General features: G+C 39.8%; 3 protein-coding genes and 1 non-coding gene across 11 annotated transcripts; 1 reads left to right on the top strand and 3 right to left on the bottom strand.

The window, feature by feature from the left end:
- Positions 1–1,348: 1,348 nt before the first annotated feature.
- kif23 (kinesin family member 23) lies at positions 1,349–17,799 on the bottom strand. 6 transcript variants are annotated; one of them, XM_038706420.1, is made up of 24 exons: positions 17,724–17,799; positions 17,401–17,467; positions 17,085–17,213; positions 14,890–14,995; positions 14,517–14,653; positions 14,265–14,377; positions 13,984–14,154; positions 13,757–13,801; positions 12,524–12,636; positions 12,146–12,267; positions 11,930–12,032; positions 11,773–11,852; positions 11,575–11,694; positions 11,331–11,490; positions 10,816–10,977; positions 10,527–10,693; positions 10,261–10,434; positions 9,901–10,104; positions 8,511–8,825; positions 8,077–8,310; positions 2,645–2,733; positions 2,477–2,555; positions 1,755–1,825; positions 1,349–1,680 (listed from the first exon to the last, which is right to left on the bottom strand). In XM_038706420.1, the coding sequence occupies exons 1-24, from the start codon at positions 17,735–17,737 to the stop codon at positions 1,665–1,667; spliced, it is 2,991 nt and encodes a 996-aa protein (XP_038562348.1). In that variant the 5' UTR covers positions 17,738–17,799; the 3' UTR covers positions 1,349–1,664. The 6 variants fall into 6 exon arrangements, with proteins under 6 accessions (XP_038562348.1, XP_038562349.1, XP_038562350.1 ...); XM_038706421.1 differs by lacking the exon at positions 13,757–13,801 and having other exon boundaries at positions 17,724–17,798; XM_038706425.1 differs by lacking the exon at positions 8,511–8,825 and having other exon boundaries at positions 1,352–1,680; positions 17,724–17,795.
- LOC119894483 lies at positions 12,385–12,481 on the bottom strand. The gene has a single exon (XR_005442944.1). It is a non-coding gene; the product is annotated as a Z30 small nucleolar RNA (small nucleolar RNA).
- A 965-nt stretch (positions 17,800–18,764) lies between the features above and the next one.
- On the top strand, positions 18,765–24,634 carry ddb2 (damage-specific DNA binding protein 2). Of its 3 annotated transcripts, none has more exons than XM_038706457.1 (11): positions 18,765–18,915; positions 19,021–19,161; positions 19,254–19,363; positions 20,645–20,836; positions 21,376–21,542; positions 21,868–21,967; positions 22,113–22,290; positions 22,990–23,135; positions 23,807–23,962; positions 24,050–24,095; positions 24,194–24,634. In XM_038706457.1, the coding sequence occupies exons 2-11, from the start codon at positions 19,029–19,031 to the stop codon at positions 24,448–24,450; spliced, it is 1,485 nt and encodes a 494-aa protein (XP_038562385.1). In that variant the 5' UTR covers positions 18,765–18,915; positions 19,021–19,028; the 3' UTR covers positions 24,451–24,634. The 3 variants fall into 3 exon arrangements, with proteins under 3 accessions (XP_038562385.1, XP_038562384.1, XP_038562386.1); XM_038706456.1 differs by having other exon boundaries at positions 19,251–19,363; XM_038706458.1 differs by lacking the exon at positions 21,376–21,542 and adding an exon at positions 21,049–21,194 and having other exon boundaries at positions 19,251–19,363.
- Positions 24,635–24,701: 67 nt separating this feature from the next.
- Positions 24,702–25,781, bottom strand: LOC119893998 (protein FAM180A). The gene is made up of 3 exons (XM_038706474.1): positions 25,469–25,781; positions 25,226–25,299; positions 24,702–25,107 (listed from the first exon to the last, which is right to left on the bottom strand). The coding sequence occupies exons 1-3, from the start codon at positions 25,743–25,745 to the stop codon at positions 24,760–24,762; spliced, it is 699 nt and encodes a 232-aa protein (XP_038562402.1). The 5' UTR covers positions 25,746–25,781; the 3' UTR covers positions 24,702–24,759.
- Positions 25,782–25,948: the final 167 nt, after the last annotated feature.

The following is a 25,948-nucleotide window of genomic DNA, read 5'->3' as shown; positions in this document are numbered from 1 at the left end:
TTTCATTTGTTTTCCTCAAGTGTCTTTTTGAAACTGATAATGTTGAAAAGGAGTTTCATAATATCTTTATAATGCTCTCGCCACTTGGTTGTGGAGGGCTTGCAGTGAGGAGCTGGGGATAATAGTGTGGTGCAGCACATCAAACAGAGCCTGGTCAAAAAGCAAAACACTTGATATCTCATAGGAGTGAATTTAATGGCCACTGGTTGCTCCTGGCTCTTGACCCTCTCCAAGAGGCCGCATGTTAGTCACTCTCCAGTGCTTTCCAATTGAAACCCAGCCAGACTGGTGGTAGATGAGATTTCAACGGTCTACTCAAAGCCTGGATGACTGTACCACTAGCTTCAGCTGGTCATTAGACTGGCGATGCTCAGTTGAGAAGAGAGGGAAAGTGGACATTCCGGTAAGTTGGAGATTTGCAGCAATTTTCAAGCTCAGGGTTCTCTCACACTTGATGCTGTGTACACAATAATACAGCAATAAAAAAGAAAATCCAATACTCTGCTATAACACTGAGGCTAATTTGTTACCTAAGGAGTAATTTTATGGTGTGGGTTATAACCAAGCCACCAAACTAATCCGAGAACCAACCACACATAAGTGAAGGCCAGGACATAGTCAGGCTTTTTAATGCCTGGGACCCATCTGACTCCACCTGAATCCAGCCAACCAGACTAATTTAATATGGATTTATATACAAGGTGTCTTGTTTAACATAATGAATATCTAATCAAGCATGAGCACCGGAAAGCAATTTCTGCAAAGTAATTGAAAGCAGACTTTGTTTATATGACAGAATATTGTTACACTTTTGGCACAGGCTCGCCCAGAGCTCTAACTCGACATTAAATCTCTTTTCCCAAGCATCATTTTGTAATAAATGGGGGAAGTCTCTTTATTAGCCTATCAACAGTTCTGACTTCTAAGGATTGTTTGTTGTACAACAGCACAAAATTGGTCCTTTTAACTTCAAAAGATGCTAGAATTTATCAAACAAATTTAACATTTCTTGTCATACTGATAACATGCTTACAGAGTAGTGCAGTATGAAGGACTCCTCACAGCTGTAAGACATCCTGTGCCTTTCAACTGAATTGTTAGTCATGATTTATTTTACTGCTGTCCTGTGCTGCCTTCTAGTGTTCAGAAATTAACCTTGGCAGTAATTGCTTGGAGTATTATTGTACCGTCACATTTGCATTGTAATCGCACACACACAGCAAATGGAATTTTATTCCAGTGTTAGAGAGCTCAGTTTCAGTGGCAGAAGTGAACTGTTGCATGTATAAAGAAATTCAAAAAGAATTGCATTATGCAAGCTCATTATAATTCACCACTCAAGAAGAAATGGCATGTAGTAGACAAATTTATTGTGGCAGCTTCACAATGACTTGTGTCATGTAACATATTGCAGACACTCTCTTCAGCAGTGGGGCCACAGTAACTAAATATTTGTCACTGTCCTTAACCAAATAACACTTTCTTATTGGTTCAAATACAACAAAATATATCTTTGGTGACCCATGTGTATACACTTATGCATATATAAAAAGTATTGAAAATGTTTAAATATTACTAGGAGCTAAATATAAGAGTTCAGACTATTGCACAACAGCCAGGTGAGGACCAAGGGAGGTGATTGCTGGAGCAGCTGGTGGCTGCTTTTAGGGTTTTCTGCGCCTGTAAAAGAGAAGAGTTTAATACTCCAGAGGAAATGCTATTCTCAGATGTGATCTATAAAAGTGGCTGCTTACTTGGTGATTCCATGATGCTCATAGCCAGGACCCATGTTTGATCCAGCCCTCATCTCCATAGCCACAGAGCACTGTGAACAAAAGAAATATTGGGACCTAAATCTGAGGGGTTGGCACATTTACCTTTCACCATATGATTAATAGTGCATTAGCAACACCGCAGTGAAGATAAATACTTCAACACGCCAATGATTGAGTTTTCCTGTACGTTTTCCACCCCAGGTCACTTCACATAGCATTCTTATTTCACTCATAACATGTACAGAAATAAGACATTGCACAGACATGTTATAAGCCAAGACATGTTCAGTTTTTGTTGAAATTGTCACATTTGATTTTACTCTACAGTGATTTCAGTGTATTATATTTAGAGCTTAAATTCAACACAAGATTAATCAGCTATTTTGATAGTTGATTAATCTTTTACTTTTGTTACATGTCGTTTATTTACATTGTAATTTGAAAATATTTTATATTGGTCAGACAAAACATTTTGACATCAATTTTTATAGTCCAAACTGTTGGTTAATGGAGTAAATCAGCAAATAAATTTTGAAGCCTCCCAAGTATAGTAAATTAGAAAATATTTACCCAGTCAGTGTATTTTTCCTCAAGAACAAGAGATGTGTTCAGATGTGTTTAAGGCTGGCCACCTACCTTCCATACACATGCAAGGTTTATTACACAGTTGTTTATTGGAGATTAATCAATTTTCATCCTACCCTTGTCTCCACATCAGTCCAAGCACCATCTGTTTGATCTCCATGGGTAGGCGTGCCTTCTGAAGACTTTCTTTTACGCCTTCAAATGTAAAGTGACAAAAAGGAAAAAAGTTCATCATTATAATATCCGACGCTATCTGACGTTAATAACCAGCTGTAGGCCACTACCTTGGGACTGTGGTGAGCTCCTGTTTTAGTGTCTCGATGTCTGTGAACTGGACAGCCTGTCCCCCTCCTCTGGTTTTAATAACCTCGCCCTGAAAAATGAACATATGTAATAAATGAGGTAAAAGCCAACTTTAACCAGTACAAAATGCAAAAGTTCTGTTAAGATGTGGTGCTACTCATTTTGTTTTGACAAGACCGTTAGTTAGCAAGTGCAGCACATTGCAGTAGTGTCGAAAACCGAAGACATAGTTGTCTTTGGTGTTCGACACTACTGCAATGTCTAAAATCTATGGGGTATCTCAGAAAATTAGATTATTGTGAAAAGGTTCAATATTGAAGACACCTGGTGCTAATTTACTCAAAACACCTGCAAAGGCCTTTAAATGGTCTCTCAGTCTAGTTCTGGAGGCTACACAATCATGGGGAAGAGTGACTTGACAGCTGTCCACCTGCACACAGTGCCAAAGCTACCAGTACCTGGTTTAAGGACCACGGTATCCCTGTTCTTAATTGGCCAGCAAACTCGCCTGACCTTAACCCTATAGAAAATCTATGGGGTATTGTGAAAAGGAAGATGCGATATGCCAGACCCAACAATGCAGAAGAGCTGAAGGCCACAATCAGAGCAACCTGGGCTCTCATAACACCTGAGCAGTGCCACAGACTGATAGACTCCATGCAACGCCGCATTGCTGCAGTAATTCAGGCAAAAGGAGCCCCAACTAAGTATTGAGTGCTGTACATGTTCAGATACTAATTTTCAGAGATAACTAATGAAAATCCCAAATTCATTGTCAGTTTTAATCACAATTAAAGGAAATAAACATTTGAAATCAGTCTGTGTGTAATTAATGAATATAATATCCAAGTTTCACTTTTTGAATGGAATTACTGAAATTATTCAACTTTGATATTGTAATTATGACCAGCACCTGTATGTTTAGTTCCAACTTTCTTCTACAAGACCCATTGCCTCTAACCCCTTCCCACCAATCACTTACACAAAGAATCAGTATCTGTTTACCAAGACTTAAAATCAGGTGCCTGAAATGCCCCCCCTTTAACCAAAAAAGCAGCTTGGGAGCAAGATATAGGTTGCTCCTTCTCTGAGGACATAGGAGTATCACAATTTCAATATGAAAATATCAAATCATTCAATTCCAACCTTCAAAAGCAGGATCGTTGATTACACAACTAGAAAATCCTCCTGGTGTCTTTTATCAGGTGAGTAAAAATCAAGCTGCTGTTGTGAAGTACCGTTCTGCAGTTTGTTTCCCCATTGACTAGTAAAAAAAGTCACCATTTTCAATTGATGTTACTTTGGTTTGTAAAAGGCCAAGTATGCAAAAACATAAGATTCTGCTGCATATTCAAAAAATATTTAAGGCCAGACTTTGTGGGGACGTCATCCTGTCTCAGAACCATGTCGACAAGCATGGATGAGACTGCCGAAGCTATACAGATTGTTGTAAGTCACAGAAATAAACTCTTAAATTGACATAGACCTTTGCTCAAGGAACAAGGAAGATGGCGGGCCAAGCAGAGTGCAGTGAGGCAGGTGCTGCTCCTCCAAAGTCAAATGTCATTCTAAAATCACACCGACCTCAACAAAGAAATTTGCAATTTTGCGTTGTACTTCTGCGATCCGCGAGCAAATCTTAAGGGATTACTTGGAGGGCACATCGCAGTCTCACTGGGAAAAGTGAACAAATTCAACATCTTATTGCAGACTCAAATTTGGATTATCTGTGTCCATCAGAAACCTGCCTACATAAAAACTCTCCAAGTGCAGCACTAAGTGTCCCGGGTTACAATATCTATAGGAGGGACAGGCCCGAAGGACGAGGAGGAGGGTTAATGTTTTATGTCAGAGATAATATCTGCCATCAAATCCAGTGGCGATGTGATAATGGGCTTGAATGTATTGGTCTTATTACACAGTCTCCACAAATGTCTTTTACCCTTGTTGGTCTGTATAGACCACCCTCTTCAAAAATTGCTTTTTTTGAACAGCTAATAAATGCAACAGAGGTGCCCTTAAATGAATTACAAATACCTTTGATCTGATACAGTTAAGGGACCAACAAGAACAGCACTCAAAAACACAGACCTGCTATTTAGTAATAAACCAGAAAGAATTGTCAACACATTTATTATGATCACTGAGTTATCTGATCATAACTTAACCCTTGCAGTTAGGAAGTTATCCAAAAAGCGCCTTAGTTGTGGTGTTAAAAAAAACCCGGTCAGGCGACTCAGCGCAGAATACCTAAGGGAGAACATCATAATTTTGAAAATGCAATTAAAGGGATTACATGGAATAAAATTCTCTCATTCTGATGTTGACTCTGACTGTCAGATTTCTCTCCCCACAATTCAATGTATAATGAATACCTTTTTAAGGAAAACTAAACCTGGCTGCAGACAAAAAAAGCGCTCTTCCATGGTTAAGTGGTGATATACATAAATTGAGAGAACGTGATGCGGCACTGAAAGCCGCCCTAAAATCTAAATTAGTAACTGATAGATTTAAATTTGTGGGACTAAGAAATAAGGTAACGAGAGATTAGGAATGCAAAAGCTATATTTTTTTATTAATGTTATTGATCAAGCAAAAGGAAATACTAAATTGATTTGGGAGAACATAAAGAGGTTGACAGGTAAACATAATGGTAACGAAAAGCGCCTTAAAATCTGTGAATGGCAGTATTACACAGGATGAAGCTCAAATAGCAACTCTTAATTCATATTTTGTGGAATCAGTACGGACATTGATCCAGAATCCCTCCACCAATCTAATAAGCATTATGCCTATAAAATTATAATAAATGTGTTTGAGATTCAGGAAATTACTGAAATTAAAGTAAGAATGATTATAAATTCCCTTAAGAGTTCTAAAGCCAAAAGATGTATATGGACTGGACACAAATGCAATCAATAGATTCATTAATGAAGGGGTCTTTCCAAAAGCATGGAAGGCAGCTATAATAACACCAATTCACCAAGCAGGTGATCCATCAGAGGTTTGCAATTATAGACCAATTAGTATAGTGCCTACCGTGTCAAAGGTAATTGAAAAGGTATGTAGCAGAACAACTTACTAGCCGCCTTAACAGCACTTTCAGATTGCATCCTATGCAGTTTGGCTTTAGATCGAACTATTCAACGGAAACGGCAAACTGCTTTTTCCTTGAGAATGTGAGATCTAAACTAGATCATGCATGTGATTGGCAAAGGGCAAAAAAGCAGGAAAATATATAGACCCGCTGACACCCCGATTAAACTGGCAGCGGCAGGACCCATGACAATAACTTATTTGGTGGATGTGTTGCAGTGGGAATCAAAGACAAGTGTCTAATCCACTGCGCCATTGCAACCTCTCAACAGCTAAATGTGCAACATGAAATAATTGAGTCTATAACTAAATAATATAACTACTAACTTTCAAATTAGTTCAGTCGAAGTTAATAGATTCTTTTTAATGAATAAGAGACAGCAGCAAGGGTTGTCGCCTGTGTAAGACCTGGTGGCCTAACTGTTAAACAGTTATTATGAAACGGCCTTATATAAACCCTGTCACAACCATTCACAAGATTTTTTTTTTTTTTAAACTTGCCAAAACCTTTAACGTAAGGATGACTTAAAAAGCAACCATTCATACAGCAAAGTGTAGCCTATTGATCAATTGACAAAAAAAAGTCAAAGTAAACATTAAATAGCTTAACAAGCAATAATCAAAACATACCCAATTTATCCGACCGGCCGGAGTTTGAGTTTCCCCATTGCTGTGTTGCTTTAGCTGATGCTTCAGTTAGCCCAAGTATAAATGTAGAACTGTTCGCGGTTGACGGACGACAATGTTCTTTGCATCTTAGACTGTGACACAATAATGGCAATAATAATAACGTTAGCAGACTGTTAAATACCTCTCTCCCCCTCTTCTCCTGTCTTCCTTTAGCTTTTTGGCTAACAGCTTACTTTAACATCATAAGGTCCGGCACCGCTGAGCTGCAGCGCAGTCACGTCGGGGATGGTGCGTTCAGTAGCACAGCGTTACTTGGATTAGTAACTGTAATAGTATAAATGTTATAAATCCGGAAAAATCCCATCCCTGCTAGATAAAGGGGGAGTTGTTGGGGCCATATTCCCAGACCTAAAGAAAGCCTTTGACACTGTGGATCATGATGTCCTACTTGCAAAGCTCTCATTGTTTAACTTCTCCCCAAATGGTATTAAATGGATGCAATCATATCTTGAAGGCAGAGCACAGCAGGTCAAGGTAAATGATGAGGTGTCATCAGCCCTCAAGTGTGGTATTGGTGTACCTCAGGGATCAAATCTGGGGCCCTGTTTTGTTTAGCCTTTACATAAATGACCTACCCACTGTAAACCCTAGAAATGGTTGTGCGTGAAAATCCCAGTAACTGAGCAGATTGTGAAATACTCAGACCGGCCCGTCTGGCACCAACAACCATGCCACGCTCAAAATTGCTTAAATCATCTCTTTCCCATTCTGACATTCAGTTTGGAGTTCAGGAGATTGTCTTGACCAGGACCACACCCCTAAATGCATTGAAGCAACTGCCATGTGATTGGTTGATTAGATAATTGCATTAATGAGAAATTGAACAGGTGTTCCTAATAATCCTTTAGGTGAGAGTGAGTGAGTGTGTATGTGTGTTGTGATTTTATATATATATAAAAGCAGAAAACAACTGATAATAGACACTGTCTGTAGCAAGAGGAGACTGTATAATACCCATGAGGAGGACTGCCTTTGGACAGTCAGCTTTTTCCAGTGAGAGCAGCTTACACATGGAATAGTCTGCCAACTGTTATTAGAGATTGTGAAACATACTATTCATTTAAACTGAATTTAAATTCATGGTTAAAAGACAATCAAGTATGTGACTATAGTCTGAATTATTCAGAAATACCTGAAGAGTGCTTTGTTTTATGTTTTTTAAATTGTTGTCCTTGTTTTAAAGTATTTTACGTGTCTTTGTGAAAGGTATCTTGTTATATGTATAAGTACTGTTGTTCCTGTTTTAGTGTATTTTATATAGTTGTGATAACACCTGCCCAGGGACCACAGTCGAACATTAGCCAAGCTGGCTAAACTGGCACATTTACAGAAATATTTATCAATGTGCACTGTCTCTGTAAACTTAAACTCTAAATTTAAAAAAGAAAGAAAATAAATAAATGTGAAACCTGTGATAGCAGCTACCATTAACTGCTCGTAGCACCAGCTGTAGCAGCGTCCGCAGTGACTGAGATACCTTACACCAAGTAAAAACCCTCCCAAAAAGAAACCGACTGTAATGAAGTGAAACCAAACAGCAATTCATTCTGCTAAATCAGGGAAAACACATTTGCTATTTTAGATGCAGACATTTATGAGTTAAAAATTCTGTTGCAGCGTTCATTACCTTAATAAGTTTGGTCTGTACCTCGCCATCAGAGGCAACCTCCTGGTGTGTCAACACATATCTGTCACACTTCGACAGGGCCTTCTCAGTGGCTGCAGACACCTGGATGGAATTGGGGATCACGGGCTGCAAAACTGTACCCAAGTCCATGCTGGAGGACGGCTTGTGATCCACCCACTTCTCCCCGCCAGCTGAGCGGGAGCGACGGTGCAGCGGTCGCACTGGTGTCGTCGTCTACAGAGCGGGGAAAGCATTTGAAAAGAGGGGGGTGGGGGGAAACAGGAACATGCATAAATCTATGGCAAAGGATTACATAAAATTCTAACAAAGACATGAATGGGGATATCTTCGTCACTTGTAGGAACCCAAATTTGGGGAAGACAGAATCTTTCACTGTACAACTTCATGCTGCTGCCTGTAGCCAACTCACTGACCCTGTAGCTTCTCTCAATTAGGTCTAGATCAAATCTAGGACAGCTGGCCTCTTCTTGCTGTCTAGCACAACACAGAGCTCTCCTCCTGGCCCGGCTGGCTGAGGAACCTGATGCGGACTGGGATCTTGTGGGTGTACTAGGGGAATGCGTACTGTCCTGGGCCACCCGCTGCTCCCATGCAGAGATGTAATTAGCCACAGACAAAGAGCTACTGGTGCTGGGAACGGGGCATGCGGGCCTTGGGTTCATTTCAACCTCTTCAACTCTAGTGGCACTGACTGGCCCTGGCCTGACATGGGGAGAATCAACAGGGCACTGGGGAGCAAAGTGGAAAGACTGCACAATTACACTCATGCACGGTTAGATGTTAGTACAGAAGAGTCAAATGTTACAGTAGCTGGTTGACCAAAGAGCATTTCATAGGGAATGAGACAGCAGCAGACATCTGCACAGTCTCATGTAATCGCATACAACAGCCTTGCAATACATTCTTCTTTTGTGAGGATTGTTATATTTTGTGTGAAAGTGTCATTTTTGGAGCTGCAACAATTAGTCGATTAATCACTTAGTCAAACAGAAAATGTATCTGCAGGTTTAGGTTATTGTTCGAGCAAAAAAGCCAAATGTTTGATATTTTCAGCTTCTTAAAATGGTAGTTGTTGCTTTTCCTTGTCGAACTGTATATCATTTTTATATTTTGGGGTTTTGGACTTTGCAGACCGTTCATGTGGGTTACTATGGCCATTTTGACCGTTCGATGTTGTGTAGCCCCAATTACTCAAAATTGGTAGATAAAATAAAGGAAATAATTGTCAGCCTACTATATGTAAATGTGGTCACACAAAATACCTGAAACAATCAGCTAATCAACTTAAGTGAATTAGAAACAACTTATTAGGCAAAAAAGTAAATTAATTGCTCTTTTCAGCTTTAATTTAATGATTTTTTGCTTATTTGTTTTAGATCAAATTTAATATCTTCAGGTTAAGGACAAACATCTGAAGACAACACCTTGGACATTTTTCACCATTTTGATATTCTATATACTAAACATTCAAGTAATCGAATTCATAGACTAATAATAATAAATAAGAGACACTTAAAAGTTCCTGGACAATTAAATCAACACTTCTGTGAAATTATATCAAACTTAACATTTTAAGTTTCACAAAGGTAGTGAGCTGCTGCAGGACTAATGCACTGGACTACCTTATAATATACAGGAATTATTACTGCTGTCACACTGAGATTAGTAATATTAGTCAGGAAAGCTTTGAAAGAACAGAATTTGGTTAAACTGCCCCCGTCATGTCATCCAACAGTATTTAGTAACAGATACATTAATCAGGAGTTAGGGCAGGAACTTTAGATGTGCACTGTCAAAACATACAGGGACAGGTGAGGGCGAGGCTGATCTCTTTGCAGGGAGGCGTTCCTCTCTGGAAGGCCGCTTAGGCTGCGTCTGACGTGGTGGAGGATCAGGACGACCTGGAGTCTTGCTCTCAGTCACAATGGCCTTCAGCTGCTTCAGCTTCTCGTCTTTCACCCAGAGCTTGTTTTGCATCTCCAGCTGCATGGCATTAACGCGTCTGTCCTGCACAGCAAGAGGTATGATGTGTAAGTGCAGCACCACTGACTGTATAAATGATCATTGGGAAAGTTGAGACATTTAATAATTAAAAAAAAGGTAGTAAAACTACACAGAAGGCTACTTCATTTATAAAAATCTGTGTTATGAGGAGTAACTCACACATTCTTTCTCCCACTTGAACTGTGTGTCTGAGACCACGCCATGCATACGCTGCTCCAAGCGTCTCTTGTCAGACTGCTCCCTCTGCAGCCTCTGATCTCTGGTCTCCAGTTCCTGCTGCAGTGCACGTTTGTCATCCTCATAGATTTTAGTGGTTTTCTGCAGGATGTCAATCTGGAACAGAACCATGTGGGACATTTAAGAAACTGAGCAATACACCTACAAACCAGCGAACTCCAGGAGGTTTGCATGTTTTGGTCTCTCACTTTGTGTTCTTGCATCTTAATTCTCTTCTCCAAGCGTTCGATCTCTGCCTTGGAGCTCTGGATCATCTTGTCCTTCTCCGTGAGTTTGCCATTTTGTTCTTGAATAAAATGGTCATTAGAAATGAGGTTGTTGTCCAGTTCCTGAAGCTTGGACTTCATCACGTTGGCTAAAAAAAATTTAAAAAAAAATACACAAACATGGAGCGAGAGAACATGTGAGCCAACTTTTCAAGCAACCTGAACTGTAAAAGCCAAGAGGTGATGGATGAGCCAGATGGCGAGCAGTTACCTGCTTTGTTGTATTCTTCGATCATCATCTGTCTGATCCTGTGTCTATTCTGCAGAGCTTCGATCAGCCTGGGCAGGGTGATGTCATCATGAGGGTCAGTTACCACAGAGGAGGGTAGAGGTGGGAGGCTGTGCACCAGGTGGCTCATAACAGAGTGCACATCTAAGGAAACAAAAGATTGCTAAAATCTCTTTTCTGTGTTGATAAGTGTACAAAATATTCTACATATAAAAACAAAATATACACAGAGAATTTGTGGGAGCTGTCTTAATTTGAGGACCAATGTCATCACGTTTGATGTTTATAAAGGAGTAGTACATGACTGAATAATAAACGCAGCAGATAAATCAGCTAAATATTAAATAAGACACCACGAACTGAACCCACTGACTGCTGATTCTCTTGGAGATGGTACAATGAATGAAAAATGTCTAACATTAATAATATTCGTGTTGTGTAATCTCAAACAACCTTGTAATTTAGCAGATTTGGTGTATATACAGTGCATAACTAACCTCCATCTACTGGGCCGCCACGCCCCTCCAACTTGCGAGACAGTTCCTCTTGAAAAGCCTGGTTTCTATGGCGACGGCCCGGGGTGAAGCCACAGATGGGCCTGTCCACTGGCCGAGCCACTTCCACCTCCTGGGTCATCTCTGCAAACCGCATCACCAGCTAGACAAACAGAGCGTGTCTTGTGTGTCAAGTGAAAAGCAACTTGCACGTTCATTTAAAGTAATGGAGACAAGGTGAGCTTACCAATGTTTCCTCGTAGTCGTCGGCTTTAGGATTGACACAAACAACCATTCTGACTTTGCCCTCTCCATCAAAGTAGTTCTTGAACAGGTGAGTTACTTTAGAGTCTCTGTAGGGGACCATCTATAAACAGAAAACTTAGATTACTTACATGGCTCATCAGTAAATACGACTGTTCAGCTTCAGTCTGGCAACTCATACCCTGTTTGTGCCACACATCTGGTTTTCTCGAAGTATCTCGATGCATGTCCGCAGATTCAGCAAAGATTGATTGATGTTACCTGCAAGGTAAGAAAGTTTAATCTCACATGAACTTCAGCTGGCAATACAACCAAGTTTTGATGTTTTCATAACAAACCTGCTTCACGTATACGGGTGCCTTCTGCCCCGGTCCTGCCGGTGCGCTCACTTCCTGCTAAGTCCACCAGGCACAGCTGACTGACTGTCACCTGGCTTTTATCCTGACAAACATCAGAAATTACTTTAATATCAAAACTGCAGCTTATAATTCATTGAATATGAATTGCAGAGCTGCAAGTGTGGAATCAGACATTTGGTTTCAGTTTTAACGGACCTGGAGAATGTTGTTGCCATCTGCGTCAAGAGGGGCCTGGGCCAGTTTAATAATGAGCACACTGTGGGAGCGACTGGATTCTCTGTTCAGACGGGTGTTTGCAACCTTCCTCTTCTTCTGGCCTGGAACAACATGGTATAGGCAACTTTAACAATGTTCATTTTTACCATCTTCACATGCAATTACAACTACTCTTAGCTATTTAAAACTCCAACTGATCAATTTAACTCTTGCAAGACCTGCTCAGAGAGAAGATTAACGAAGGTCATTTCCTGGTCAGAGTCGACCCGGAGGCCAGCAATACCAGGTCAGTCACATCTACAATCATCAGTGCAGTATTAAATTTGACTCTGATTTGTAAATGTAGAAACAACTTACCTCTCCAGAACACTTGAAATGCCTCCTCTGCAGATTTAACTTCTACCTCCATACAACCAGCCACATACATGTTGTGATTCTGATCCTCCCTGAGGATTTTAGACTGAGGTGGTCTATGTTGGGAAACATAAGTGTTAGCCGCTGAAGACATGGAATTGCATTTATCATGAAAACATACATACATTTGGTTGGGGGAAATTAATGTTGCTTGACTCCAGCCACAGAAAATAAACTATGATGAAGTGCCACACAAAACAGCCAGCAGGTTTAAAGCCATTCAGGAGCTTTGCCATAAACAGACTACAAGCAGCAGCCGGGGTAATGTAATGATTTTCACAACTAAAAGAACACTCATCCACACTGGAGACATCACCTGGTGTAGCACACAATCAGCCTGTCAGTCCACATTTGAGTAGGGCTGACTCGCCTCCAGGCTAACCCCAAAATGGGCCGAGAGGTGGAGATGGGATTGGCTTTATTTTTCCAACCTGGAAGCTGCCGCTTAGGATTTACAATTTGAGAATTTTGGCCACATCCATTGATTGCTTTGAGAATTGATTAATTTGGCCATTATTTGATCTATAAAAAGGTCAGAGAGGAAAAAAAAAATAAAAAATCCCTGACGCCCTTGGTGGTATATTCAAATGGCTTGTTTTTTTTCTGAGCACTAATAGACTTGCTGGGACTCGAAAGTATTTCACGTTGACATTATGAATTTTCCCAGTATTTTAATAATTGAAAATCATGTAATTAGTTATTAAAATTGTTGCAGATTCTGTTTAGTGAATTTAGTGATTGTCTAAATTAACCATTTTAGCTTTGAACGTTACATAAGGAAATGTTTGTCAAAAACCTGTTTACGATAGTCACAGTAAGGTATCGAGTGGGACCACATTAGAAATAAGTCTTGTCACATGTTATCCCTTGGATTGGAGTTGTGTAGATTAAATAATTTTTTCATCAAATAGATAAGGGATTGTTTGGCATCTGCTCAAATGTTGATTTTATAACACTAGTATAAAAAAACATTAAAATTCAAAACAATATTCAGCCCTACTTTTGGGTCACTTCTTAAATTGTTTTAGATTGGATTTCTCACCACAAGAAGTTTCAACATTTGAAAATGTCTCCAGCATTGACGAGGTCCCATTTACAATCTAAGGGACTGCACGTTTGTGGGTTTGCCTTAATCAAGCTACTAGTCTGATGTACGAGTATTCCCTGATCACATACATGAACTCAGTGTTCTGGCGCACAGGTGTGCCTCCACCATTCCACCTAGTAAAGAGAAAAGACATAACTTTTTGTCTTCCAGCTACTCCAACATAAAAATCACCTCTAAAACCACTACACTTTAAATATGTGAATGTCTATGTAATGACTACCCTTAACAGTTTAAACATGCCTTTAAATGGACATTTATAGCTGAAGTCTATTCATTTCATATGTCCTGAACTGACTTTGGTTTGATTGCATCTTCTTGAGTTTCCTCCAGGAGATCATAGATGTAGTTGTTGTAGATTTCTATGTAGGAGACGAAGACGCTGTAGCTGCTGTCCTCATCCACATCATCTGTTTTATAAGCCTCCTCCAGCTTAATCATGTCTGCAATTTCCGGATCAAGCTTTTGTCTGAAATCAAAAGTAGTGACTTACGTATTTTGTTATTTTATTTATACGTACATACATACATACACTTACATTGTAGCAGAAGACAGGTGTTTCACAGGACTCGGACTTACCTGGAGGAGGATGTTTTAGGAACAGGCAAGTTGTTTTCCCGTCTTTGGCGCTCCAACAAAGCATCAACTTCACTCTGTACCTCCACACCATTTTTGTCATCTGTCTTGAAAACCTGAAGAGAAAAAAAAAAAAAAAAAAAAAAAAAAAAAGGAGGGGTGGGGGGGTTACGTTAGATAAATGTACAGACCTCACAAAGTATTACTAAATGTGGGTACAGGAAATGATAAATGCTAGTCTTTTTACTCCCTTACATATCTTTTGGCCTGATAGGGTGCTATACTGTTGAAGATCATATCAAGTGAGCGAGGTAGTAGTCCGCCCTGGCCTGGAGAGCCCGTCATGGTGAACGTCTTTCCACTTCCTGTGACCCCGTACGTAAAGAGCAGACCTACAACAACCAGAAAGGAGAGAATCAACTGCCAGTAACCTCAAAGCTGAACAGCTCTTGGTCCCTGAGCATGTTAAAATGCTGGAAAGTTCAGTGGGAGAAAAATACAACAGAATTATTGGTATTAAAGGTAGAGAGCTGCTGGCTGGCACCTGGCTATAGTTTACTTGTTTTTATAAAAAAAAAATTAAAAAAAAGAGAGAGAAGGTCTTTTTGGAGCTGGCCAATGTCCTTACCGTTTTTTCCGTGGATGAGGTCATCCACAAGAGGTTTGGCAACATCCTCAAACAGCTCCATCTGAGATATTGAAACTCTGAAGACTTTTTTGAAGGAATACTGAGTCTGAGAAGCAAAAGAGATGTGGAATATTTAGGGGGAAAACATTTAGAAAATATTCAGACTCCTTCGCTCTTCACATTGTTTTGTTGCAGCCATATGCCAAAATCATTTAAATTCATTTCACCTCTCAATCTATAGTTATTACCCCATAATGACAAAGTGAAAACAGGATTTTTTAAACAAAATGACATTGACAAGTATTCAGACCCTTAACTCTGTACGGTATTGCGCAGGTTATAAGCGGTGCATTGTTTCCTCCAGATGCTTTGAATTGAGGCCAAATATTTCAACCGTGGCCCTTCTCCCTGATTGCTCAGTTTGGCCAGGCAGCCAGCTCTAGGAAGAGTCCTGGTTGTGCCAAACATCATCCATTGAAGAATTATACAGGTCACTGTGCTCCTGAGAACCTTCAATGCAGCAGAATTTTTTGTAGCCTTCACTAGATCTGTGCCTTGACACAAGCCTGTCTCTGAGCTCTGCTGGCAGTCCCTTTGACATCATTTTTGTGCTCTGATATGCACAGTCAAGGGTGAGACCATTCCCTGATCATGTCTAATCAAGTGAATTTACCACAGCTGGACTTCTATCCAGGTGAAGAAACGTCTCCAAGATGATCAAGAGAAATGGGAGGCACCTGAACTCAATTTCAAGGGTCATAGCAAAGGGTCTTAATACTTTTAAAAACATTTGCAAATATTTCTAAAATCCTTTTTTTTGGCTTTGTGAGATATGAGATATTTAATGTAGATTGAGTAGAAAATGAATTTAAAAAAGTGAAGGGGTCTGAATAATGACTACAACTAATAAAGAAAAGAAACAAAGACTAACAGTTGGATACGCCTGCCTCCACAGGGAGGCATGCAACAGGCATTCTTATAGGATGCCCAAACCACTTCAAATGGCTAATTTCAATGCAAAAGGAGAAGCAGCTCTACTCATAGCTCCTTCTGAATGTCGGAATTCCATGTTGGACGGATTAATACAACCCATCTGCCTTGGGAAAATCTATATATCCCCCAAGTAGCAGAATTTCAGCTTATCGTGGTAACTTTGGGGTTAACCCTAGGTGTTCAGTACCATAACGGAGGTTCACTTCTTACTGGGGTAGATCGCCATGGTAACTACGTCGGGAGTTGTATGTAGAGGACTATATAGTGAGCTCACTTGCATTATTAAAACAACTTTCAGATACTACTCTGGTCATTATTTCAGTGCTGTCGGACAATCAGTTGGTGGTCCTATTAGGGCAATGCATGATGGTATGTAGGGCTTGGTTAGTGACCATCGGTTGTACACTACTTTTCAAAATGCATTCTAGGATACATTGAATGAACTATATAGGATATAATAATTATCACTATACATTCGGACAACCCTATAAAATGGCAAGCTCACTATATAGTCCTGTATATAGAGAGTAGTAGGTGATTTCGGACACAGCCTCAGTCTTTCGACCACTATTTGAGCACTTTTAGTGGTATGAATGGATTTTTTTGCTTTGTTGCTTTATAAAGTTAATTTAGAACAATGTTTGGAACAATTGAGTGTTTTAAATAAAGGAATCAGGTTTTTGAAGTGACTTGTCCATGTTTGCGATTGGTCAGCTGCTGCCAACACCGCCCATTTGAACATGCTCATGGCTAGATTGGGAAACCCTAGGTTGACTTACTGAGTTGATAACCAGCTTTTTTTGACAGCCTATCGCAATTGTTAGGGTTAGTGAAGGCAGATAATGAAAAAGCTATCCTGGCTATACAGGCTATTGTTTTTAGTAAGTTGTAATTTGGTATACTACTGTGTATTTATGTCAGCACAACAGTGTAAGTGGAATTTACTCAAAATAAACATTCTCCATGTTCATCATAATTAAGGAGCATGTGCAATGTTGTGGCTCATTGCGTTTTCAGTAGTTTTTGAATAATAAAACTCTATAACTAAGCTGCTGTATATCAGGCTTTGGCTACACAAACAATACTTGTTAGGAGCAATTAGTTGGTTTTGGTCTTTTTAAGGAATTTGTTTTCCATACTGCTTAAAGTATGCGAACAAAGGGGGAAAACGCAAACTACTGCAGGTTAAATAGATTTGCTACCTCTTTGTACTCTCCATTGCGGTTTGTTTTGAAGCCTTCAGGGGCGTGCAGCTGGATGGTGGTGCTGCTGATCACCTCAATACAGCACTCCTCGTCCTCCACACCCAGAGGTCGTACACGGCAGTACACCTGAGAGAAAAATACATCTGTCACATTATGTCCACGACGAAGGATTTATTACTTTACCACATTTGATAGTTGTAACGTCTGGACACAAATCGATTGAAATAGTAATAAGCTTTACCCTAAAACTACAACTTTCCAAACATTAATTACATCCCACAAGTAGCTTAATGAACATCTCAGTGATACTCACCCCCACCGGGTCTTTCTGGTTGCTTGAAGGCTTTTTTGGAGGAGGCCTGCGGGGGGTTTTACCCTTCCTGAATAAATAAGTCACATTTCATTAGCACAGTACATAGTTATCCTTTCATTACAGTGAGCGCCAGTGCGTTAACAAAGCCACAGGCTAGACGGCTTATTAGCCCCCGGCTAATGGACGGCTAAGCTAACTTAGCTGTCCTTGTTTGAATAGCGCGGAATAACGTTATGCTACTTAAACTTTACCACGACATTTAGGTGGATTAGCACAACACTTGTAAGCAACGTGGTGTGAAATAATAATTAAAATCTACTTACGCTTGTCTGATCATTGTATCTCGCTGCTTCCTGTAGTCTTACTGGTCCTGTTGGTGCAATTTTGAACTTTCCCTCCGCCTGAAACCAGAGGACTTTTTTCGAAACGAGCCGGCAGCAGCCAATAAGATTTCAGAGCAGCCAAACACGTGTTTCCGCCTTCACTTCCGAGCATCTGATGGACAGAACAAACGAAATGTTTCCTTTCGCTAATGCGAATTAGAAACCAAACAAAAACAAACAGCAACAAGAATTTTCACGGTATAGGAGCTATGTTTTTCAGATTTAGGTTTTAACCATTTCAAAAAATCTATTATATAGAGGACAGATTATAAATAAAAATGGCTAAAGACTACTTTTGTGGAAGCTAATGGGATTCCAAATAAAGAAAAAAATAAAATACAGAGGCTACAGGTGCTTGGATGAATGTCCTTTATTAATCCAATTGGGAATTTGTTGTGTTGGAGCAGCCAAAGTCACACTTAGGAATCACAGAAACAAACATAAGGACACTGAAAGACAAATATAAGAAAAATAAAAATAAAAAGCATCTATAACTTACGTCCTAACTACAAACTCAACTAAGACAAAAACTAAAAACTAGGACCATATAATTCAAAATATATAGGCCTACAATAATAAAGGCTGACAAGCAGTAATTTTATTTAAAATATAAATTGCATGTAATACTTAAAAGATAGATAATAAAGAAGAAATCCGAGCTACTATTAATCTCACCCTTTTTATATAGGGTCTATGATCTCACCAACATAACAATCTTCTTCTTCTACTATTATTTATTGTAGTAGTATTTACAAAATTTAAAGAAAAAGTATTAAGCATTTTGTCTCTTTTTATACTCCATTTTAATTATTTAACTAATTGTATTATTTATTAACGTAATCAGATATATGTTTGATTCTGCGTCCATGTGCTGTGGTCATTCATTAATAAAGCCTTAAACTGAAAGCTGATCTGACGTCAGTTTGTAGTCCTATCTAAACACCAAACATGGCGTCCACTGAGGGCTGATGGTGGAGAAAGACTGACACCTACTGTCCACCAGCTGTTGCACACACAAGTTACAAAACAGTACGTTTGCAGCCATTTACAGGCTCACGTGTACTGCTGCTTCGTTATGCAAACGCTGGAGTTCCTGCTAGTAAACTGCAACGCTAAACGCTCAACATCTCAGGTGAGCAGTTTGTATTGATTTTATTAACGCAGCTAAATGATAAAGTGTCGAGTCAAATCCCCCGTGTTGAGTGAGTTAATAAGTCGTCGTTTATTGTTATTTTAGAGGGAGAAATGAAGGGCAGACGGACAAAGTCAGATGCATCCGAATCAAAGGGGAAAGTGAAGAAAAGAATCGGGGAGACCTCTGCTCCGACTCAATCCAAAAGACTGCGTGAGAAAAAAGATGGAGAGACATCTGAACAAGGTGAGCAGCCCGGTGACAGGACAGCTTCAGCGCGGTGACACTGGACGTGAAATGTTCTTGTCGTAATTTAATTTGGTTTGTGTGTCCAGCAGCAGGGCCTCCGCTCAAGTCTGCAGGGGTCCAGAAGAGTGGGTGTGGAAGCATCCTGCACTACATTTACAAGAGCACTCTGGGGCAAAGTCTTCACTCACAGATGAGACAGGTGAGACTGCTGGTCGCGGGACCAAATACAAAAGTCAAAGTGTGCATCGAATTACCGGTGCCATAGCTTGATGTGTATGTAAGGACGGATTACTATTCAGTGACTGTACGTCATCAGTGCAAGTGTGCATGCAGTGGTGGAAAATAGCTACGGTACATTTACTCAAGTAGCCTACTGTACTTAAGTACAGTTTTGAGGTACATGCACTGTAATTGAGTAATTTCATGTTAGTTATTCTTCTACTTCACTACATTTCAGAGGGAAATATATTTTCTACTCCAAAGGCATTTTTTGACACTAGTTAATGAAAGGGTAAAAAATTGTATCCTCATGCATCATTTAAAATGCTCTTAAAAATATTCATTAGTGGTACAGACAGAATAATGTAGTAGTCTTACTATAGATTATTTAAGTACATTTAGGTGATCATACTTCTGTACTTTAACTTAAGTGACATTTTGAATTCAGGACTTCTAATTGTATGTTTAGTATTTTTAGACTATAGTATTTCTACTTTTACTTAAGTAAAGAATCTTAGTACTTCCACCAATAACACTTCATCCCTTGTCTAGTGTAGACGAATTACAAAGTAGCTGAAAAGGTGACTTCTTAAGAAAGGTCCTAGTGATTTAAAATTGTACTTATAAAACCATAATCAGTAGCTAGTAACATGTAGCACAGTAAAAAGTACAATGGAATGTGCATCATTTTCTGTTATGTAGGGATGTGTATTCATGGCCAGATTAACTTGCAAGGGTGCAAGAAAATTTATTAATAATCCTGTTCCTATAGCAGAGTCTAAATTTTTGCTGCAATAAAAAATATATTAAACAACATGTAAACACAAAGCTCAGAGAACTAGACACACACCCTGAAAGTCAGAATGTCCGTTGTTAGTGTTTCAGTGTGTTATGTATTATTTATGCCATATGCTGCTGCACAACAAATTGCCCCCCGGGGAAAATTAAGACTCCTTGAACCTTGAACCTAAATTGTACATATTCCCAAAACTAAATTGGCACAACCCAGTTTACAAACAGCAAGCCCAGAGCTTTCTGTGGCTCCAGTGCTGTTCCCCGCTCCCCTGACTTACATACAGTATGTTCTATTTCCTTTTGCATTCATTTGAATTAGAGTCAAAGCCACTGTACATAGTTCCCACAATACAGAACAGATTGCCTTTTGTTAAGTCTTCAGTCAGACCATGTGTTTAGTGTATATTAGATCTCCATTACTTTGGAAATATGTCAGTTGTACATTTATCTCTGTTGTCTCTTTCAGTGTCTTCAGGAACCTTTTATCCGCTCACTGTCGTCGTACCATTTCCACAGTGCTACCAGCCCCTTCGACCGCAGGATCACCTGTCTGGAGTGGCATCCCACTCATCCCACCACTCTGGCTGTGGGGTCAAAAGGTGGTGACTTATATCTGTGGGACTTCAAGGTGCCTGCAAAGAAAACTTTTATTCAAGGGGTGAGATCCTGCGTGATGCTCTGTGTTATCTGTTTTTCCAGTTGCTGGAATGGCCACTGGTACGAAGAGTAAATTATATATTTTATTTTAAACATTACTTTAAAATTATTAACTATTTGAGGCCCATCACAGTTACATTTTAAGGGCTGTGATTTTAGAACCGTGCAAATTAGATTTACTTGACGACACACTGTTATTGGTTCTCTGCTTAGATGGGGGCTGGAGACTCAGTTACAGACATGAAGTTTAACCAGTTAAATCCCACTCAGCTGTTCACCTCGTCTATTGGGGGTACGACAGCACTTCGAGATTTCAGTGGAACAACTCTAACAGTGTTTGCCAGTACAGACACGCTGAAGTAAGACCAAGTGCCTTTGTTTTGTGTGAACTACAGATAGAGTAGTAGATTTCTGGCCTGATCATTCTAGCATCAGTCTTCTTATCAGGTGGCCCTGATTGGTTAATGCTAAAGATTTGTATGGCAGAATAGTGCTAATAACTGCCCTGTCATAGGCCCGCGTTTGTGTTTCTGTGCACAGAGCGGAGCGGGAGATTTTATCGGAGGGATGAAGTTTTGCCCAATGGACTTTTCCAAAGTCTACGTGGCTTCTGGTGAGGGCTCATTGACCATGCAGAGCTTTGAGGGCCACACACCCACCGTTCTGTCCAGAACTCAAGACTGTGGCCACGATCACCACAACGTTTGGTGAGAAATCTGCAAAGAAGACTGATGAGATGATGTGATCTTGTTTATGTTATTCTAAAGTATAACGTTTGTGGCAAGAAAAAAGGATAATTAATAATGAGACATACGAGGTAACTTTGAGTTTATGTGGAAGTTTTATGTGAAAACTTATTTAAGAATAGAGAATATTTAGAATATTTTTAAAATGTTTTTTCGTTAATCTAGATTTTGATAGATTTTCTCTAATAGCTCATTAATCTTTTGGAGCACTGTGGAATGTTTAGCTTCATCCCTGTTTAATTTCTTGTTATCCCATAAATTCACTTTAATATTTGTTTTCTTACAGTTATTGGTACTGCTGCGTAGATGTGTCAGTAAACCGACAGATGCTTGTGACAGGAGACAATGTGGGACAGCTCTCACTCTTGGGATTGGATGGCCAAAAGGTATGTGTCTGTTCCCAAATGGAAGACAATCATTTGAGCAAACAAACAAATAGCTTGTATTGTCTTTTGGCTACTAAAGAGAATTAGTGTTTCGCAAAAAAGCAAATATTTTAATAATTGTCATTGATTTGTTTCGGTGTTGTAGATTTTCAGTGACAAGTTGCACAAAGCCAAAGTGACCCATGCAGAGTTCAACCCCCGTTGTGATTGGTTGTTGGCAACAGCCTCAGTTGACCACACGGTGAAGCTTTGGGACCTGAGAAACATCAAAGACAAAAAGAGCTTCCTCCATGACATGCCGCACGAGAGAGCTGTCAACTCTGGTAAGAGAAAGTCTAGAAAGTTCTGCAGTTTTACAAATATTGTGACATTTGTGCAGTGTAAATGATGAAAAGTAAATGATGCATAAATGTAACTCCAAGATACATCTGGTAGTCTACCATCCACATTTCACATTAATATACAGTATCTCACAAAAGTGAGTACACCCCTCACATTTCTTTAAATATCTTTTTAAAATCTTTTCATGTGACAACACTGAATGCCCAATTTTGACATTTTCACTTAGGGGTGTATTCACTTTGTTGCCAGCGGTTTAGACATTAATGGCTGTGTGATGTATTATCTTGAGGGGACAGCAAATTTACACTGTTATACAAGCTGTACACTCGTGACTTTACATTTTAGCAAAGTGTCATTTCTTCAGTGTTGTCATATGAAAAGATATAATCAAATATTTACAAAAATGTGAGGGGCGTACTCACTTTTGTGAGATACTCTAGATAATAAATATAGTTGTGAAGTGGCAGTTAAAAGTGTCAGTTTGTTTAAGATGCAAGTGATTTCCGTCTTTCCGTTTAGCTGTTAGTTTTCTTAACATTTAAAAATATATGTTATGTTAGACTTCTGAATTAATAAAGACAAGAACCTGAAAAGAAGCTGTGATTTGACGGCTGTATTATACAGATCTTAAAGAAAGTCTAGATTATTTTGGTAAAGCTGGTGCTGTCCTCTCCTCACAGCCTTTTTCAACCCATTGGACTGCTCCAAGTTACTCACCACAGATCAGTATGACCAGATCCGGGTCTACTCGTCCTCTGATTGGTCAAAGCCTCAACATATAATCCAACATCCACACAGACAGTTTCAGCATCTCACACCCATCAAGGTTTGTTTCGCCTCTGCATGTAAATGTATTCTCCTGTAACTTCCCTAGACATTTCTCTTGAGGGATCACGACTTCACAACGTAACTGACACCAACATCATTTAATGATCGAAGCACATGCACAAAGCAAGACGCAGATATCATTATATATGACCAACATTTGAATCATAGGTTGTCTACCTTTTTTGCACTATTGATAATTTTTATACTGACAGTGTTGTTGTGGAGTGCAAGGCACAGTTAGACTGCTCCACTCTTATTTTTCAATGAAATTAGCAGCATTTCAGTTCAAGATGTCTCCGCAGTCAGGATTGTCGACTAAAGAAAAACATGAAATTTCATGGCAGGAATATAGGCAGTGAAATTACACGTTCTTGTGACCAAAACAAGTTTCGTCCTATTGGCATTCGAGTTTGAGAGATGTCTAAAAAAGTCCAAAGAGTGCTCTGGTCGTGGCTTGAGGGCAACAACCAAATGCATACTACTCTGTGCCATCAGTATCAGCTGGAGAAATAATATTAATATTCATGTACTTTGTAGATAATAATGGACCAAGTGGTATTTAAAGTGACATGCAAGGGAGGAGCAACATCTGGTCATTTGTGTGCGCGCGTGGTCAGTGTGGTAGGATGCAGTTTGTGACAACAGAGTACTGTTATTATTTCTCTGTAGGCCACATGGCACCCTGTCTATGACCTAATTGTGGTGGGCCGCTACCCCGATGACCGAGTTTGCCCCGGAGACCAGAGGACCATCGACATCTTTGATTCCAACACAGCAGAGCTTGTGTATCAGCTGCAAGACCCCACAGCTTCAGGGATCAAATCTGTACGTATGTTTTTAAAAAACACCAGAAAAAACTTTTTAAAGACAAGAAAAATTTACACACACACACATTTATTTATTTATTTACAGATCAACAAGTTCAACCCATTGGGTGACGTGATTGGATCTGGAATGGGTGAGTTCTTCATTGATACGTGTGTTACCTGATGACTTGATTCAAACTGAGCGGAGGGTGGAGTATAATCACTAAAGCCGCTTACTGTTCACTCACAGGCGTAACGGTGCTGATCTGGGACAGGAACGAGTCAATGATCAGTGATCGTTACAAAGAACAGGAGGAAACCTCGACCATTGTGGACCGCTTAAGAGGCCAGAGGAGGAGACAGCAGCCCTCCAGCAGGGACAGGAAAGGGCCTACTGCGGATACAAAGCTCAAAAAGAAACTGGCTTCTCTGGAACAATCAGAGACCAAAACTAAGACCAAGAGTGGGTGTACCAAACAAAAACAAGGCCAGATGAAGATGAAGTAATTGAATAGTAGAATAATAGTGAAAATCCATGTGTATATATTTCTTTGTTAACTGTCTGTTCAGGTATTATATGAATGTTTAAAAATGGTTTCAGGTATTCTTTTATAAACCAGTTTAAAACTGGACCTCTTGTATGTTCTCACAATGTTTTTCTACTGAACTATAATAAAATGATCATATTTGATACCTTGTTGAGTCATTTTACACATTTTTGACCACATGCATTATTATGAATACGCATTACAGGAATATTTAGGGCAAGTATTTATTGCATACACCTTCATCTCATACAGAACGGCAGTATGTGCATCATGCATAACTGAAGAGGTAACTTCCACGTAGTTCGTGGACGGTGACATTTGCCAGCTGGAGGAGCATTCCACCCCAGGCCTCCTGTTCTTCTTTTCTCTCCTGATGCAAGGCCTGGTAGGCAGAGTACACCATGCTCAGGACAAGACTCTCAAACTGAGCCTGAGTCAGCAGCCTCATCCTCTGACCCTCCAGCACAGTCACCATCTGCGTCATGGAGCTCAGACTTCTGGGGATGTTGTCATTGATTTGAGAGAGGAAAGCCCGCCCCTGCCTCATCGATGCCATCTCTTTGTCGAACAGGACGATGTTGTTGTCCTGGTCCAGCTCTACCCCGCCCAACAAGAACTGCATACAGGAGGGGGGGGGGGGGGGGGGGGGGGGCAGCCATTAGTTACGCTGCAAGTAAATCACGGCAAGATATTCATCTGAATGTAGGCTTATATTAACTCTCAACTGAAAGTACCTCAAACATCAGGTTTGCGTCAGAGACTGATGAGCCAGTTTTTTGAGAAGTTGGATTTCCGCCTGCAGCCACATCTAAAGTAGAAAGTAAAGCTTAACTGTGACATAACTGAAGTTAGTCACTGACTGAATACCTGTCATTGTTTCCTGCATATTGAACAGTGCATGCAGTATCATTATATAACAACCTAAAACTTTCTGTCCTCATCACAGTCCTGTTGGAAGATCTTCTGGTTTTACTTACCTTCCAGCACTCGCTCAAACCAAAGCCACAAAATGACCTGAAGGCAGATTTTAAGTTGTATTTTCATTTTCTTCCCTGGATTGTTCACTGACAGATAATACACCGCATCCTTCGCACCTCTACTCTGACTCGTCCGCTTCTGTGAAGCCAGGCAGGAGCAACTCAGCCTGAATACCTTGCATTTTTCCTCCTTGGAAAAAGGGACCAAAAGCCAGTTGGCTTTGATGTAGAGCAGACAGCAATATTTCTGAATCCTGGTTCTTCTTATCCACAGCATGCAGAACTGTGAGCTAGCAGGACTTCACAGGAGTTCACAGAGGCAACAACAACAAAAACAAAAACAACAAAAAAACAAAACAAACATCAATGACGTGAATATAAACAAACTAAGGCTGAGAATCCTTTTCAATTAACAAAAGTTAGTCCAATAAAGAAATAAGTTTTATGGCATTTTTGCAAAGTAGATAACTTGTTAAATAC

The sequence above is a fragment of the Micropterus salmoides genome, unplaced genomic scaffold, assembly GCF_014851395.1.
Source record: "Micropterus salmoides isolate LMB-PRFRI ecotype aquatic unplaced genomic scaffold, ASM1485139v1 Ms_hic_scaffold_8, whole genome shotgun sequence".
NCBI classification, from domain to species: Eukaryota; Metazoa; Chordata; class Actinopteri; order Centrarchiformes; family Centrarchidae; genus Micropterus; species Micropterus salmoides.
The sequence above is the reverse complement of the archived record's forward strand: the minus strand, read 5'-3'. Positions and strand labels throughout refer to the sequence as shown.